This window comes from Mustela nivalis (assembly GCF_964662115.1).
Source record: "Mustela nivalis genome assembly, chromosome: 8".
Taxonomy (NCBI): domain Eukaryota; kingdom Metazoa; phylum Chordata; class Mammalia; order Carnivora; family Mustelidae; genus Mustela; species Mustela nivalis.
In genome coordinates, this window is record NC_139027.1 from 94550455 (window position 1) to 94568390 (window position 17936).

Sequence of the window (17936 nt, forward strand, 5' to 3'; positions counted from 1 at the left end):
TTCCAGTTCCATCCAAAATAATAAAATAAAAATCTTTAAAATTTAAAAAAAAAATTGTGATTTGTTGAGACAGAGCACATATGCAGAGGGACAAGCAGACTCTCCCACTGAGCAGGAAGCCCGATTTGGGGCTCGATCCCAGGACCCTGAGACCATGACCTGAACCGAAGGCAGATGCTTAACCAACTGAGGCACCCAGGAAGCCCCAAAATAATTCAATTTTTAATCACTTTGCCATAGACACTTTTGGGTGGCTTTGAAACACCAGAATCTCATTGACTTATCAGTGTCCTCTTCACCATCTCAGAAAAGGACTGGGTGCCTCTCAGAGGCCTCTCTCCCCTCCTGACCCAGGTCCCAGCCAAAGGTCCTTCACATTAGAGTATGAGGAACTGAGCAGGATGGGGTGTGGAAGCACCCTGGGGTGGGGTGGGGGGCTCTGGGGCCCTCCCACTCCCAACTTCAAAGACAGCGACTGCTTTCCCCTGCCTCATATAGGTACCCTGGGTTTGCCCTCTTTAAGGTTCCTGGTTCCTGCAAAGGTCTGAAAATCTCCTAAGTAGCACAAAAGCCATCATGTGCATTTTGGCCACACGGGACAGAGGGAGTTTAAAGGAAGAAAGATAAAGCTCCCCAGAATGAGCCAGCAGCTCTGGGCTTCCCCGCACATCTTTCCTGACCTTCAGAACCCTGGGAAGGAGCCCCTTGGTGCAAAGTCACAGGGGGAGCCCACGCACAGCCCAGGCCTCCTGCCCCAGGTCCTCTCCAGCCATAAACTGACCCCCTAGCCCCTTCCAAACCGTCTACAGCCTCAAACCACTGACGTGCGGTTCAGCACCCATCTCCAGAGCACAGGATGCACGTGGCTTCCCCGCACCCTTCCCTGGCCACTCCCCAAATCACCGTGGGAATGTCGCAGCAAGGAGACAGGGAATCGATTTTTATCCTCTGGGTTGTCTTCCCTCGTAGCCCCTCAGGAGTCCCCACGCAGCAATGCCGCGTGGGCCCTACTGCTCTGAATCCACTTCCCCGGAGGAATCCGCTTTTCTTCAGCGTCTGTGTCTGCAAACCCGGCTCCTCTAACATCCCCCACCAAACGTACCAAGAACCAACGGGGGAAGAAGTTCATTTCTGGCCGACAAGCCTTTAATCCCTGAGAGCTGTGGCTGATGCAGGAGCAGCTTTTCTCCAAATGGTGATTTCGATACGAGGTCGTTTTGCCTGCCGGCCCCCAACATCCCTGACGTGTGGCTCCCAGGGGCCTCCCCGCGGCCAGGCCTGAGATTGGAGCCCACCCTTGGGCTCATTTTCCACCGCGCTGAATCCAGGCAGCGGCCCCGTCTCACTACAAAGGGTGCTGAGTAACGAGGTGCCGCCACCAGGAAGAGAGGCAGCAGGTCAGACAGATCTGGAGAATGACACTGGCCTTCAAGGGCCCCTCACAAGGGAAATACCATTAAGTAGCAGATCTGAACAGATATACTGTGTTCCACATTCACGCCGTAAGGATGGGGTTTCCTCGAGCCCTAATCAAAGGAACTCTTTCACCCGAGATCACTTGACCAATCGGTGACTCAGTTTCCTTATACTAAAAATGAGGATAACAATACATCACAAGATTGTTTTGAGGAGCACACACGTTACAAAGTGTTTAGAGGCACCTGGGTGGCTCAGTGGGTAAGCATCTGACTTCAGCTTAGGTCATGATCTCATAGTCCTGGGAGAGGGCCGTGTCAGGCTCCTTGCTCAGCGAGGAGTCTGCATGTCCCTCTCCCTCCCTCTTCACTTCCTGCCCTCTCTCTCTCTCTCAAATATATAAATAAAATCTTTTAAAAAAACGAAGTTCTTAGAACACCATATGCACATATTACAGGACACACAAGCACTTGTTAAACAGATAAAAGGGTACAAGAGGCTGGCTTCCCTTCAGATTTCTAATAGACTCCTGTCTGGGGGTCTCTAGCTCTTAGGAAGTGGGGAGGCCGCAGAAGCCCAAGATTGTAGAGTTCCTCCGAGGCCAAGTTCAGTTTTCTATGCAGGACAGAAAACCTGTAAAACACATCCCAGACTTGCTTCGCTGCCTTCCTAGTAGGGAATCCGTTCCCTCAAGAGTGGTCCAACCTCTCTTCCACTATTTGGGATGTAGAAAACGTTTAGACATTTCTCCATTGGTGCTGATTCCATCCTCATTTTTAACAATCTAGCTGTGTGTTCATCTGGTCTTCTGTTAGTTCCTTTATTCAACAAACATAGAGGACTCACCGTGTCCTAACTGTGACCAAGACATCCAGCATCTCATCCCACAAAGGAAACATATTAGCAAATGTGGCAGCAAAGAGGGATGGGGTAAGGCAGTGACATCTGAATCAAGACCAAACTAACAAGCAGAGCCTGCCATGAAGAACATTCCAGGTATGGGCCCCATAGGCATGAAGGCGGAAATGAATAGATTATGTGCAGACAGCAGGACAGGGGACTAAGGGGACACTGGAAAGGAAGGCTGCGGAGCAGCTGTCGGCATTGGAGGCCTTGTGAAGGACTCTGGAATTCCCTTTGGTTTCAGCCAGAAGCTACATGAAGGTTTAAGCGGGGAATCATCAGATTAGCCTATATTTGTAAAAGATCGCTCCTCTTCCACAGAAGAAATGGGGATGGGGTGGGGGTGTCCACAAGCCTAGAAGCTGGAAATGGAAGCAGATGAAGTTTCCAATATCCTGGCCAAGGAGTGAGTCTGTCGCAGTGAGAGTGTCAAGATTTGCAGTTCTAAACTTTTTAGTAAAGTGGCTTATTAAACACACAGCTAACTATTGCCCAGGGTTCCTACTTTTGTAATAAGTTTTTTCTGAAACTCAAAAAGGGGAGAGGGGCTCTCTGCACCACGTGCCAGTCGGGGCGGAACATCATCGTCACATTACAGGGAGTTTTCAGAGCCTGTTATCCTTTTAGTACGACATCCCTCCCACCCCGAGACAACACCGTGCCTCTTTCCGCCAACAGAAGTTGAGTTTTTCCCTTTCCCTCTTCCTTCTTTCGAGGGCAGAGCTCAGGGCTTCTCCAGAGATTCCATCCTAAGTTCATAGATCTCACCGAGCCGACCACATTGCCCTCCCTGTGGGCGCCAGAAAACGCCGGAAACATCTGTATCTGCACCTGAACATGGGACCTTGGATCCCAGCTACAGTCACTTGTGCTGTGGTAACAAGGACATCATATTGCGTTTCAGGACATTTTCGTATATAAGGCCTCGGGTCGGGATGCTCAGGGTAGGAAAAGGGTGGGTTCGCCCCTGGGCAGAGTGGCATACCTTCTCTCTCCTCCTGGCCTTTGCCCGAGTTGGAGATGCCCTGTTCCTTCCTCTTCACCTGAGTAATAATTATCTCTGCTTCCAGAAGCAGCTCAGGGGGCCACCTCCATCCGAGAGGCCACCTCCCCCCCTACCCCGCTGGACCAGGTGACCCTCCCCAGAATTCCATATAAATCCCTGTTAACGTTGATCCCACTGCTTCCCAGAGGCTCTTTCTCCTTGTCTTTACTTTGTCTCTCCTGCTGGACCCCAGGAGACAGGTCTCACTCATCATTTTATCCCAGCAGGGTTCAGTATGTTGCTGAATTAACACATGGCATGTCCTGCACATCGCTGGCAGCTGGATGAACTGGAACACAGTGTGGCAGCATGTACTGAAGCAGGGGTTCTCAGAGCACCAGGGGATTCAGTCGGTGAAGCATCTGCCTTCGGCTCAGGTCATGATCCTAAGGTCCTGGGATCCAGGCCTGCACCGGGATCCCTACTCAACAGGGAGTTGGCTTCTCCCTCTCCCTCTGCTTATCCCCTCCCTCTCAAATAAATACATAAAATCTTTTCAAAAAATAAATTTAAAATAAATTTTTAAAAAATTAAGCAGTTGTTCTCAGCTGCAGGTGATTTGGCTCCCCAGGGGACATATGGCAATGCCTGGAGAAACGTTTGGTTGATGTAATTGGAGGAAAGGGCGCCACTGGGCATTTGGTGGGGAGAGGCCAAATGGAGGTGGCCAACATCTGGCCATGCACAAGACAGGCCTCAGCAAAACATCACCCAGTCCACGAGGTCGACAGGGGAGACCCGCATCTAATCTAGGACCTGGAAAACCTTTTCCTAGGTTTACATGATCAAGGGAAATGTATCTGTCCATCAAAACCACAAGAATGTCTAAAGCAGCTTATCCTCGGAAGCCCCAAACTGGATGCCATGTAAAAGACCATTAACAGGAGAACGGATAACCGACTACAGTACCTACGTGATGGAAGACAACAGACGATAACGAAATTTAAGATGCCATATACGCGACAACAAGAAGGAATCCACAGATGTCCTGAGGAACCGAACCACCAGAGCAAGGTAACAGGCAAACTTGATCGCTGGTGATGGAAGAGAAGCAGGGGGCAGGGAGTGACTGACTGGGAAGGAGCAGGAGGGAACCTCTGGTGTGCTCAGAATGTTCCTGATCCTCATCTGGGTAGTAGTTACACACAGCGTGCCGCATGCTAGGACTCATGTGCTGTGTGTGTGTATTACACCTCAGCAAGCTTTACCAAAGGCAACGGTCCTCTAAGAGCCCCGGCGGGCAGGAATCACACACTGGAGCAGGTCCTCCGAGCATGACTTTCTAAGGATTTCGGTGCACAGCCGGCAGGAGCATTGTAGATATGTTTATGGAGACCTATTTCACCACAGACACCAAAAACCTTACAGTGGGTCCTTGATTCAATTCTACTTCAGTCATTTTCTGCTAAGGATTGTGCTACAGATGTGCACACAGACTTAGGTTTCAAGAATATTTATCACAGCAGAACAAATACAAGAGGGAGGCAGCAACAACACGGACCCAGAGGAAACTGTGTGATACCGCGGACTCATTAAAATCGACATTTAAAAATGTAAATGGAAAACGACTACAAGATATTAATTACAATTAAAGAGCAGGTCACCCAACAAGCTGACACCTAAGATATATGAAGAATATACTCAATATGATTAACTATGATTAGCTAAGGCCATGAGGGGTTATGGGATTTCTTAAAATTTTATCATTTTTCCCTAAAATGTACATATATTACTTATTAATAAGAAAAAATACACAATCACACTTCTTAAAAATAAAGGTGAGTTTTCAACTCTAAAACTGAGTACCAGGGGCGCCTGGGTGGTTCAGTGGGTTAAAGCCTCTGCCTTTGGCTCAGGTCATGATCTCAGGGTCCTGGGATCGAGCCCCGCATCGGGCTCTCTGCTCAGCAGGGAGTCTGCTTCCTCGTCCTTCTCTCTGCCTGCCTCTCTGCCTACTTGTGATCTCTGTCAAATAAAATAAATAAAATCTTTAAATAAATAAAATAAAACTGAGTACCAGACCCCACACAACTCCCAGATTCCCCATGGATTCAGAGCCCTGCTGCCTGCAGAAGCGCTCTATCGACGCTCATCACAGTGGCTGAGACAGATTCAATAAAGAGATAACATTGCAGATTTCCTGTCTCTTATCCGACTGTGCAGATTGGTTACACAAATCCAAATCCATACATGCATTAGATCTCACTGAACTGCGTACGCCCTGAGAAAAAGACCCTGTAAAGCAATTCCCTGTAAAAATACGAAAGTATTTCTGACAGCAAAAGTTTTCAGATGCTGTAAAGAAAAAAAAAAACTAAAAAGGCACGACCTTCCCTGATTAATCAAGTCTCCCTCGAGAGAAGGCTACCACTTCCCCAGGTAATCTCATCGCCTCAGACGAAACCATGTTTCTCTGTGAAGTGGAGGTGATCGCGGCTCTCTCGGAGTACTCGCAAAGGTTTGGCGTGATTATGAAACGGAACACTATGACCGGGGCCCGCTGGTTGTGGTCACTGTCATGCCCACAGCCTGAACACCACCTCCAGGAAGCTCCCTTCTCTGAATTCTGTGTGGTAGGGGCACGTGGCTGACTATTAGGGAGCACTGCATAAGGCATACCCTGTCGCTTGCCCAGACGCCCAGCTCCTCCCGGAGCCACCGAATGCCATACAGAGCTAAAGCTGGGAGCAGTGGCTCACCGTGGACACCAATGACGAGGGCCCAGGTACCTCAGCTCACAAACCCATTACAAGCATATACATTTAACTCTAGCTTTAAGATGTTTCTCCTCTTACTTCTCAGTCAAAAAAGACTTTAAGCCGAGTAAACCAACAACAAACCCTAAGATAAAACATTTAACTGTGTTAATTTCCTAAGGCCTACGGTCGTCTTCAGCTTCTCAAGGTCACACCTCCCTGCTGAATGATTACCGAGGGTTGCTGACATGGTACACAGAAAAAAAAAAAAAAAAACTCTTAGGATGTCCAGCCTCTAAGAGAAAAAGCAAACAGCTCAGAATGCAGCCAGCCACGGCAAAGGAACCAACGACAAAGCCAAACACAGAGGGGCCCCTGAGCATCTGGGAATCTGCCTGTTCCTTTGCCTCCTCAGAGGAAACGAGTCACAAGACTGCTCAGAATGGGAAATGAGAAGGGCAGAAGCCCAGAAACCAGCGCGTCCTGAATTTCATGCTGCTTCCAAGGAGTGAGCCCGCCTGCTGTGCTGCTGTGTCAGTTATTTACACAGTGGGCAGGTGAGGCTGACAGCTTGAAGGGGTTATTTTAGAGGGAGAGCTGTAAGTCTGATCAGGAGAAGGTTCTGGACCCTGGGGTCCCAGCACGCATCTCCAGCTTCCAAGCTGACCCTCCCTTCAGACAGGGTTTAAGAGGCAGCAGGGCAAGCATGGTCTTTGTATTTAAATCACCTCAAGGGGGCCCATATCTCCAGGCACAACCAGAAGCCAGGGAGGAGAGGGAAGGGGGAGAGGGAGAGGGTACCTCCACTCCTATCTGCTGGCTGCACTTCTGGAGCGCCTGATCCAGGAAGCTAAATGTGTGGACAGAACAGAAGGAAGAATCTGGGAAGACTGGAAGACTAGAAGAGCTGTTCGTGGACTAGTCTCAACCTGAACCACAGAAACACCTCTGCCTCCCTGCCCTCCTCCCCTCGGCTGGGCACCAGGTGCCTCCCTACTGCACTCCACATGCAGATCCAAGCTCAGGGGTGCCCAGTGCCGATGCCTCTCTCCGGCGCAGGGACTCTAGGGCATCAGCGGGACTCCTAGACAGCACCTGTGATCTCTAATTTAAAACCAAAACCAAAATCCCCAACCAGCCCAATCCAGCACAAGCAATACATATTTATGTGTAAGACACCTATGCACACATACACATTCACTTTTCTACACACACACACACACACACGCTTTTGCAGCAGAAGGCAGGCATGAAACCTGTTCCCTAAGTCCTTTGCTTTCCTCATCTGCTTCTAGCAGCAACAGCCATTTCTGCTACAGATTTTCCTATTCGAGGGTTGATCACAGATCCAAATGCCACCATCCTGTTTGCCACCCTTTCCTACCCCACCGGCCCGCTGACGTCTGTCAGTGAACCAGGGAACAAAGATGGAAGACAGGCCCAAGCTGCCTTCCTAAAGTGGGGTTATATTTGACACTTTAATAAACCTCAGAGCCTGAGCCTCTCTGCTCTCAGACTGGCCAGGGTGCAGCTCTCACTCTTACCAAACCCATCCATCTCTCCTCCCCCCACCGCGGGGCACAAGGGTTTTCTCTGCCCAGCATCTATTTCCAGGCCCCATAAATCATATCCCATTGTTCCAGGCCATCTGAACTCATGCTTAATAAACCATCCACCTCACCCTTCCGCCACCACCCCGAATTTCCCACAGGGAAAGACTGTTTCAAGAAGAAAAGGAAATTCTTCATTAGGGCTGGATTTTAAAAGCAAGCTTCCACAAAAATCCAGAAAACAAAATTGGGTATAAATACCATCCAATAACTACTAAATGTCTTTGGTTAAAGCACCTGCCTGCCTGTGATTCTCAGGTCCAGATGTGAGCTCAGTGCACATCTAAAGGAAGCAGAATTTGAACCTGATGCTAAATGACAAATGATCCTGAACTTCATGACCATTTAAGTGCCACAGTGGCTAGACTAAATTGCTCTGATGCAGAATTTCTCCCAAGTATAGGTTACTGAGAAACATAATATTGCTTGAAAATGTATTTAGGTGCGCTCATCCTTCTCAGACCAACACTCATGGGCTCTTAGTCATAACCAGGCTTAAGCTAACACGATTCCCCTATTTTCCCCAGAGAGGGAGGGAAACAAGAGGACATGTCTCTCATGTTCCAAGATCAAAAACTGGATCACAGCACTCACAGCATCAAGTCTGCCAAACCAGAGCTCTGGGTATGTACAATTCTTAAAGAGCTAATTGAATGGAAAACAGCCATCTGGGGCTGGAAACCCTTATGACATTCTGGGAAATGTATGGGCTTTAAAAGGATTATGCAGGGTGATGTGACTTTCAAAATTCCCAAACTCTGAACTGAAGCCTAAATGAGAATATGTTAAATTCACCCATTCCAAAACACAGCACAGTTGACTCGGACCCTAGAGCCCAGCTGTAACTCAGGGTGTCCACACTGCAGCCTGTCTGTGGGAGGTCTGCAGACCACTCTCTGCTGAGAGAGTCCAGCCAACCCAATCAGCCTACCAGCAGGCTGTGGCACAAGGTCCAGATCCTAGCCCAGGCACCAGCCAGGGTTCCCTTTGGCCTGCCCTCTTATGGTTGAACAACAATCATGGAGAGCCACAGGGAGAGCGGCATTGGGTCCAGTATGGCCACTCCCTGGTCCTCCACAACACTGGTTGCACACTCTTCAACACAAGAAAATGGTGTGCAGAAACAAGGGCCTGCCACAGTAGGCTGTCGAGCAAGGAACAGAAAGCATCAGGGGACAGGTGGGACTGCTGGCTGGTCTCCACCTCTCCCAGAGGGCAGAGGCCGCAGAGCTTCTGCAGGCTAAGCAGAGACGTGTCAGAATTACCTTCCCAAAAAGTAGGCAGTAAAGGAGGATTTCAAGCAGCCACAACCACCAGCAGGCCTGCGACCTCCAGATATCAGGGGCTTGACCATGACCGTGTCGGTAAGCAGAACACACAAGTGCCTTCTGGAGCGAGAGAAGACAGCTTAACGCTGATAACTGGTCCTCTCACTCTTCTCTGCTCTCAGCAAGTGATCCTGAAAGGGATGGACAAAGTTGGTCAGATTCACTGGAGAAAACACGAGCCAGTGAAGACGTCCCGGCTCGCACTAGGCCTCCCTCCAAAGGCTGGCTGCCCCACCCCTGGCACCTGGGTAACCCTGCTCTGGGGCCATCCACACAAAACGATTTACGTACCCCCCACCCGCAACAAACACACACAGACACAGACACACACACACACACACACACACACACAAGCCTCATCGGGCTTTAGGAACCTAACTCAAATGCACCCCTAACAACAACCCCACAGATGTGACTGGGTTGGACACTCCCAGCAAGGGAGGGAAGGCCCCCCCCTTGGGTCCTTGCCAGCGGCAGGGTGCCACCTGGGCCTCCGCCTCATCCTCTCCATCCGCGGGGAAGTCGGAGCGGCCCCCACCAACCACCACCACGCAACCAGATTGATTCTCGCACTTCAAATCCCCGCTGCCAGGGCCCCTTCTGTGTGCTGACCGAAAAGCCGCCCTCAAGCAGCCGGCCGGCGGAGCGTCTGGAGTTCTCCCAGCCCCGCGCTCACGCCTCCCCAGGCAGCCCCCGCACCCGCGGGCCGCGCCTTACCGCCAGTGTCCACGAAGCGCGGGGGCAGGCGGTCCCGCAGCGTGGCACTCCAACCCGCGCTGGCCTCGTCCTTGTCGGACTCCTGCCCTTCGGGGGCGGGGGGAGGCAGCGGGGGGCCGGGGCGCTCGTGTTCGGCGTCTGAGGAGGCGGCGGAGGAGGAGCGCGAGGCGGCGGACGTGCTGTAGAAGGCGCTCCCGCCGCTGTCCGGCCAGACTCGCCGAACACTTCGTCCCAGATGTGCAGGCTCTCGTGGCGCGCGAGGGCCGCCTCGAGCAGCGCCGGCGCCCTCCTCCGCGCGCTCCCGCCGACCTGGGCCATGGCCCCGGCCACCGCCCGCGCGCCCGCCCCCCAGAGCGCCTCCCAGCCGCACGCGCCGGGCACCGGGCCCGCGCACAGCGCCTGCCGCCCCACGCCCGGCCCGCCCGCCATCTTGGCCGCCTCGGGCCCAGCGCCCAAGGAAGCGCCCTCGGAGCTCGGGCGCCGCAGGCTGCAGGCCGCGGAGGACGCAGGGCGCGAGGGCGGGAGGCAGGGGCTGCGGCCGGACCCAGGTGCCGCCGCTACCGCCGCCGCTGCGTCTCCTCGGCGCCCGCTGCGTCCCCGCGCGCCGCACCCCCCGCTCCCTGGCCGACCTTCCCCGGCGCGAGCTGCCAGAGACGGACCCGCCTCCTCGCACCTGAGGCCCGCCCGCCGGCCAATGGGGAGCAGTCCGGGGCGGGGCCCGCGCGGGGCACGCCCCACACCCCTCCGCGGAGCGGGGCGAGGAGAGCAGCTGCGGCGGCGGTGGCGGCAGGGGGGAGGGCGACCGGTGGCTTCCTCGCCTGCAGGACCTGTGGCCCGGGAAGGCCACCCGCAGGCCCCGCGCGGCCCCGCAGGGGGAAGGGAGGAACCCAGTGGGTGTCGGGGGTTGGGGGGGACGCAGCCGGTCTTCCCGCCGCCCCAGCCGGCTCACCGAGCGTGAAGCCCGCGCTCTCGGTCCCCTTCCGCAGTCGGCGCCGGCAGCGGCGGGGAGCTGTCTGCCCCGGTGGTTCTGAACCAGGCGCTGCGGAAATTCCAGGTAGGCGCCGGGCCTGAGGGTCACGATTCCCGTGGCTGCTGTGGCTGCTGCTGCTTCGGTGCTCCACAGCCGGCTGTACCTTGAACTCTTGCAAGCACAAGGGCTATCTGGCTTCCGGGAGCCTTGCTCTAATAAGGAGCCCTCCTCGCTGGTTCATTCCTGGGGTCAGGTGGTGACTCAGTCTCGCTTCAATACCCCTGTAATTTCAGGGGGTCAACATCCGATCTTAGTCATTCCTTCCGTCTTTGACCTTTGACATCTTTAAAATCAAAATATTCATTACCTTCCAAATATTAATTACTCTAACACCACCACTGCAACATCTTCACCCATACATTTGACACACTTGTCTGTTAAAGTACGGCACAATCACCCAGGCTTCAGTGTTCTGATAAACAATAGATCAGAAAGGTTTCATCCATCCCTCTGCCTTGGCCAGGAGTGCGTGGCACTCATTCCATTGATGACGATACACGTGATCAGGCATTTCTTGCTCCTCTCTCCCTCCCAAAAATAATGCAATAAGTCACAATGATGGTAATTGGGCCATAAAGTCACTTGCACTCTGAAATAAAATAAATCCACAGAGATGTGAAGGGCTTGCAAATCCTACTGGGTATTAACTAAATAAGGATTACACGAAAGGGAAAGGCATATTGCTATTTCATGCATAAAGGATGCAGATGCATAAAGGGTGAAGATGTTGGTACCACCAGCTAAGGTCGTTCTAACAGCAGGTGAGCAGCTTCTGCTCTCGCCCTCCCCTCGCAAGCCCCTGTTTCCTCCTCCCAAACCAGAGTCTCTGTACCAGCATGAATTCCTGATCATCACTGAAAGATGATATATAAAAAGGAAAGGATTCACATGACATTGATTTGTATATGAATTGGCTGATATACGTGAAATTGTTTGCAAAGCATTTCAACTCCGTTGGAAGAATTGTGTCACAGAAAAGAACTGGTTTCCAGCACTTCTCTATACTGTGTTAACCAGGGAAAGATTCTGAAGAGAGTTCATACAGGTAATCAGACTTAAAAAGGTCATTGACACATAGATTAAAGACGAAAAGTAAGATTGCGTAGCTCAAGTTCAAATTCTGCAATTAGGAATTCTGTAATACGCCTGTAAAATTTAATGACATATATTTTAAAAAATAATTGAAAGGGATCAAAACACTGAAATACATAGGAAGAACTCCTTCTCTTCTCCAGGCAGCCAATGAAAAGTCAGCAGCTAAAGTAAGTATTTTAAAAATAGTGGCTTGCTTTGCTACCCAGAGGAAGCAGGAAGTAGAGTAGTAACAGTTACAAGGATCGAATCAGTCTTCCATTGTGCCAAATCTGCATTTGTATGGTGCTAATCCCAAAGAAACCTTAGAGTCTTTGTGCTTATGAGCTCTCAAGTGCTTGTAGCTCACAGAGCATGCAACACTGGGAGAGGATTATATGGTCACAAAAGAAACAGACTGGGAAATCAAATTGTTATCCAAACCCTGGCCCAACAAAAATGAGATGGCTATGTCCATTTAGAATCAAGGGTTTAGCAACCAAGTGCTACTTTGTTTAAACAAATGTTTCCGACCAAGAACAGTAAAAATACTTCAGCCTTTAAAAACAGGTGGCTGATTCTCCTTGTGAAAGGAGGGGAGGAAAGGGAAGAAAACAACTGGAAAACAAAAACCAAAAAACTTTCCCATCTGCTTGGCAACCTCCTACTCGATGCTATGATTATGGTTCTACATCATTAAGTTTTACAAGTAATGTTTTCTGGGAGGATAATTATAGAACCAGCATTATACTGAGATCTTTTAACTTTGAGTCATTTAAACACATCTTCCAAATAATACAACTTTGTAATATAATTAATTTTAAGATTAATTATAATTAATATTGAGCTTTTGGTTCATAGTCTGCACAAAAGGCTCCAGGGTAGTAAGAACAACCCATTTCTGTAGTAGATTCCTTAGGCTTTGTTAAGCCAGAGAGGTTCATGCTCTTGTGAAACTGGGGATAATAGCCATATTTCATTGAGTCTTGGCCTCCTTTCCTGGTATAGTTTAATAAGAAACAAAAAATGCTACCATTCAAACTATGATACAATGTTTTCTTTTCATTAATATTTTAATTTAAATGTATTCAAAAAGCTCTTTGGTAAGTATTTAGACAGATTTTTATTACATATGGCCTTAATGCATACATAAAATAAAAGTTAAAATTTTTGGTTAACGTTTTTCCAAACCTCACATTAAGAATCTCACTACTTTTATTTACTTTCTAACTGAGAGATTTCAGCGCCCAGATTTTTCTCACAATATGTTCCTCTGAGCCACCCAGAGCTTTTGTCATGCTGCACTTAAAAAATTATTATTAGACATATACCTGACATTCAATGTTAAATTAGTTTCAGTTGTACAACATAGTAATTTGACAATTCTATACATTACTCAGTGATCACCACAGTAAGTATATCATCACGTCACCATATAAACTTATTATAATATCATTGGCTGTATTCCCAATGCTGTACTTTTCATCTCCAGATGAGAACAGAAAATTATTTTATTTATTTAATAACAGGAAATTTGTACCTCTTAATCCCCTTCACCTATTTCACCCATCCCCCATCCACCTTCCCTCCCATAACCACCAGTTTGTTCTTTGTATTTAAGAGTCTATTTTTGTTTTGTTTTTTTTTTTTTGTCTGTTCACTTGTTTCTTTTTTTATATTCCATATAGACGTGAAATTACAGGGGCCCCTGGGTGGCTTAGTGGGTTAAAGCCTCTGCCTTTTGCTCAGGTCATGATACCATGTTCCTGGAATTGAGCCCCGAGTTGGGCTCTCTGCTCGGTGGGGACCCTGCTTCACCTGCCTCGCTGCCTGTCTCTCTGCCTACTTGTGATCTCTCTCTCTTTCAAATAAATAAATAAAATCTTAAAAAGAAAAAAAAGGAAGTGAAATCATATGGTATTTGCCTTTCTCAGTCTGACTTATTTCTCTTAAACTAATACCTTCTAGATCCAGCCATATTGTCACAAATAGCAAGATCTCATTCTTTTTTATAGCTGGATAATATTCCATTATATATCTATATACACCATATCTTTACCCATTCATCTACTGATAAACACCTGAACTGCTTCCATATACTGGCTATTATAAATAGTGCTGCAGAAAACCTAGGAGGGCATATATCTCTTTGAATCAAGTGTTTTTATTTCCTTTGGGTAAATATCAAGTACTAGAATTACTAAAGCATATGGTAAATCTATTTTTAATTTTTTGAGGAACCTCCATACTGTTTTCCACAGTTGTTGCACCAATTTACAATCCCACTAAAAATGTACAGAGGTTCCTTTTTCTCCACATCCTGGCCAACACTTGTTCTTTCTTGTCTTTTTAATACTAGCCATTCTGACAAGTATAAGGTGATAGATCTCCCTGTGGGTTTGATTTTATTTTCCTGATGATGAGTGATATTGAGCATCTTTTCACATGTCTATTGGGTGTCTGTATGTATTTTTTGGAAAAATGTCTATTAAGTCCTCTGCCCATTTTTCAATTGGATTATATGTTGGGGTTTGGGTTTTTTGGGGGTTTGGTGTGTGTGTGTGTGTGTGTGTTCTTTACATATTTTGGTTATTAATTCTTTATTTTATTTATCATTCACCACTGTATTCTCCCATTCTGTAGGTTCCCTTTTGGTTTTGTTGCGGGTTTCCCTTACTGTGCAAAAGCTTTTTATTTTGTTGTAGTCTTAATAATTTATTTTTGTTCTTGTTTCCCTTGCCTAAGCAGACATACCCACAAATAATGTTGCTAAAACCAATCTCCAAGTGATTACTGCTTATTGTCTTTTAGGAGTTTTATGGTTTCAGGGCTCTCATTTATTCATTTAATTTTTTTTTTTAAGTAAGCTTTACACTGAATGTGGGACCTAAACTCACAGCCTCAAGAATAAGAGTCACATGCTGTAAAGGCTGAGCAAGACAGGCACACCTCACACTTCACATTTAGATCTTTGATCCATTTTGAGTTTCTTTACGTGTATGGTAAAAGAATGTGGTCTAGTTTCATTCTTTTGCAAATGGCTCTCCAGTTTTCCCAACACTGTTTTTGAGGAGACTTTCTTCTGTTACATATACTTGCCTCCTTTGTCAAAGATTAATTGACCATATAATTGTGGATTTATTTCTGGGCTCTCTATCCTGTTTCCGTTGATTTATGCGTATATTTTCTCCCAGTACCCTACTGTTTTGATTACTATAACTTTGTAGTATATCTTTAAATCCAAGAAACTGATACCTCCAGCTTTGTTCTCCTTTCTCAAGATTGTTTTGCATGCTACACTTCTTATAAAAGTATTCTGAGGTCATCCAAATTGCCACCCCTCCATTCTGCTTGGTTTGATGCTGGTAGGGTTTCTCTTTTTCTTTTTTCTTTTTTTTTTTTCCTTATCTGAGATTTTCATATAATAACCAGTTTATTTTCTTTCTTTAAATGGTCCTCAAAAGGCCTGTGGCTTGGCATGCCAAGGGATGTAGATGATCAGTTGGTGCCCTAGGAGCAGTAACCACATGGCACAGGGTCAAGCTGTGGTAACTTTATAGGGACTTCCACCTGCTCAGCCCCAACTATAAGACAATTCCTGACATTGGAGATGTGAAAGAAAATGGGAGGGGAGGGGCATCTTAAAATCCATAAAATATGGCATATTGTCTCCTGTTTGTACTTATACAATTTCTGATTTTGCAAATGGCCAAGCTGCCGCAGGGAACAAAAATGAGGTCCTAAGGTGGCAGAGACTGACCTGGCCAGCCCTGTACTGCACAGGCTATGTGTTACTGGATCAGTATGAATGGAGAAAGCAGGGGTGAGTCAGGGAAGCTGCTGCTTCTCCCTACATTGCCTTCATCACCCACAGGGAGGGGGCCCAAAGCCAAGGAGGACCTCCTGGAACTGAGACAGGGGAGGGGAAAAGAAAGCTGAACGATGCCACAGCTGCTGAACCATGACCAAAATATGGGGGAGAAGGCTGGAGGCAAATGTGCATGGTACACCGTGACATTTGGAGTCCTAGGTGACATAGAAGCTTAAGGATCCAACCTTGCTCAAACTGATTTTACATGATGATTTTATCTACTAATCAACCCAGAGATGCAGAGAATGAAATAGGGCAATACTATAGAAAATGCTTGAGAGAAATCTCTCTTATGATTGAGATAACCTGATATTTCCATTGATTCATTCATTCATTCATTCATTCATTCGTTCAACAATTATGTACTGAGTATTATGTATCAAATCCTCTTCTGAACACAGAATAAATAAAGAAAAAAACCCACAAATACCATTTTTATAGCACATGCATTCAAATAGAAGAGAGAGAACAGACAGTAAATAAATAAATATATAATATGTCAGCTGTTGATAAGAAGTCAAAAGTAGAGAGGGACAGAAACTATGTTGATTGTGATGGTGCTGGTGCTGTCTGTGTGTGCAGTTAGGGGAGATTACTCTGATAAGAAGACATTGGCAGATCCTTGAGTGGATTCAGAGAACAAGACGGGTACATTTAAGAAGAGGAAACAAGTGCAACGCCCCAAGAAAGGCACGCACTTGCTGTACTCTGTTAAACACTAAGGAGGCTGGTGAGCGGAGGCAGAGACAGCTGAGTGAAGAGGTAGGAAATGAATTGAGAAGGAAGTTGAGTGTTAAATTTTGTAAGACTGAATTTTGTATTGAGTGAAATGGGGAGCCATTGGAGATTTTAGAGCAGAGAAATAACAAGGTCTGACTTTTGTCTTAAACGGATTGCTTTAACTGCTGAGTGGAAAATAAACTAGAACAGAGCAAAGATGGAATCCAGAAGACCAGATAGGAGACTATTACAATAACTCATAGAAGACGGTGTTTTGGACCACAGTGGGAGTAACTGAAATGTGGAGAACTGGTCAGATTTAGAATATATTTTGAAGCTAGAATCCACAGTTTCTACCAAAGAATTAAACGTGGGCAGTGAAAGAAAGAGATGAATCAAGAATGACTCTACAGTTTCCTGTTTGAGCTATTGCAAGACCAGCAGAGCTCGAGAAGAATAAGAGCTTGGTTTTGAACATGTTGGGTTTAACTCATCTAGGTAGATCTGGAAAGCAGGCAGTGGAAGAAAGCTCAAAATCCAGGTCTGGACTGGAGGTGGAGATGTGGAGTCATCAGGAGATAGATGGTAGAAGAGGGACAGTCACCAAGGACTCAGTGTAGACAGAGGGGAAGTCTGAGGTTGGGTCCTGGAGCACATTCATACTCAGAGATCAGGGAAATGAGAAGAAACCCCAAGTGGAGGGGCTTGTCCTCACTCAGAAGGGATTGGAGTAAGGGTTCCACCCAGGTAAACTTAGTGGGATTCTGTGGGTCTTCTTTCCTTACCGATTTTTCTTTTCAAGATTTATTTGAGAGAGAGAGAGAGAGCAGGAGCACACACATGCAGGGGGAAGAGACAGAAGGAGAGGGAGAGAATCTCAATCAGATTCCCCGCTGAGCATGGAGCCTGACGTGGGGCTCGACTCCATAACCCTGAGCTCATGACCTGAGCCAAGATTCACACGCTTAACCACTTAGCCACCTAGACACCCACCCAGTTTGTTTTTCATTCTTTTTTTTAAATATTTTATTCATTTATTTATTTATTTGACACAGAGAGAAAGAGAGAGAGAGAGATCACAAGTAGGCAGAGAGGCAGGCAGAGGGAGAGGGAGAAGCAGGTTTCCTGCTGAGCAGAGAGCCTGATGCGAGAGCCCGAGACCCTGAGACCATTATCTGAGCTGAAGCCACCCAGGTGCCCTCAATTTACTTTTCTCAGTGAAGTCATCAGAATGGTCGGTCATCAGCTGTATCTGATGGAAGGTGTTCAATTCTCACTCTGAACAAAATGGCTGTACATTAGAATCACTGGGAGAATTTTAAAAGCACACTTATATCCAGACCCTAATTGGATATTAATCTAATTGGTTCTACACCAATTAGATCAGGTCCTTTGGAGGTGGGCACTCCTGTGTTTTAAAGTCTTCCAGGTGATTCAAAAGTGTGGCCAGTGTTGAGAAGCCCTGGCTTAAGGTTGGAGGAAAGAAGATGTGAAATAGTCAAAATATTTCACGAGAAGAATGGAGATTC

At 47.6% G+C, this 17936-nt stretch overlaps 2 protein-coding genes across 3 annotated transcripts in view; both read right to left on the bottom strand.

Annotated features, from left to right (window-relative positions):
- The window catches only part of LOC309872675 (uncharacterized protein), a 232981-nt gene extending 222894 nt beyond the window's left edge, over positions 1 to 10087 (bottom strand). Inside the window, exons 1-2 of the mRNA XM_082747175.1 lie at positions 9716 to 10087; positions 8936 to 9129 (exon numbers count right to left, since the gene is read on the bottom strand). Coding sequence (XP_082603301.1) covers positions 9079 to 9129; positions 9716 to 10033 — 369 coding nt within the window. The 5' untranslated portion in view covers positions 10034 to 10087 and the 3' untranslated portion in view covers positions 8936 to 9078. The remainder of the gene's footprint in view (positions 1 to 8935; positions 9130 to 9715) is intronic.
- LOC309872041 (conserved oligomeric Golgi complex subunit 2-like) overlaps positions 1 to 17936 on the bottom strand; it is a 1078599-nt gene that overhangs the window by 1009865 nt on the left and 50798 nt on the right. The gene's annotated exons all lie outside the window — the stretch shown is intronic.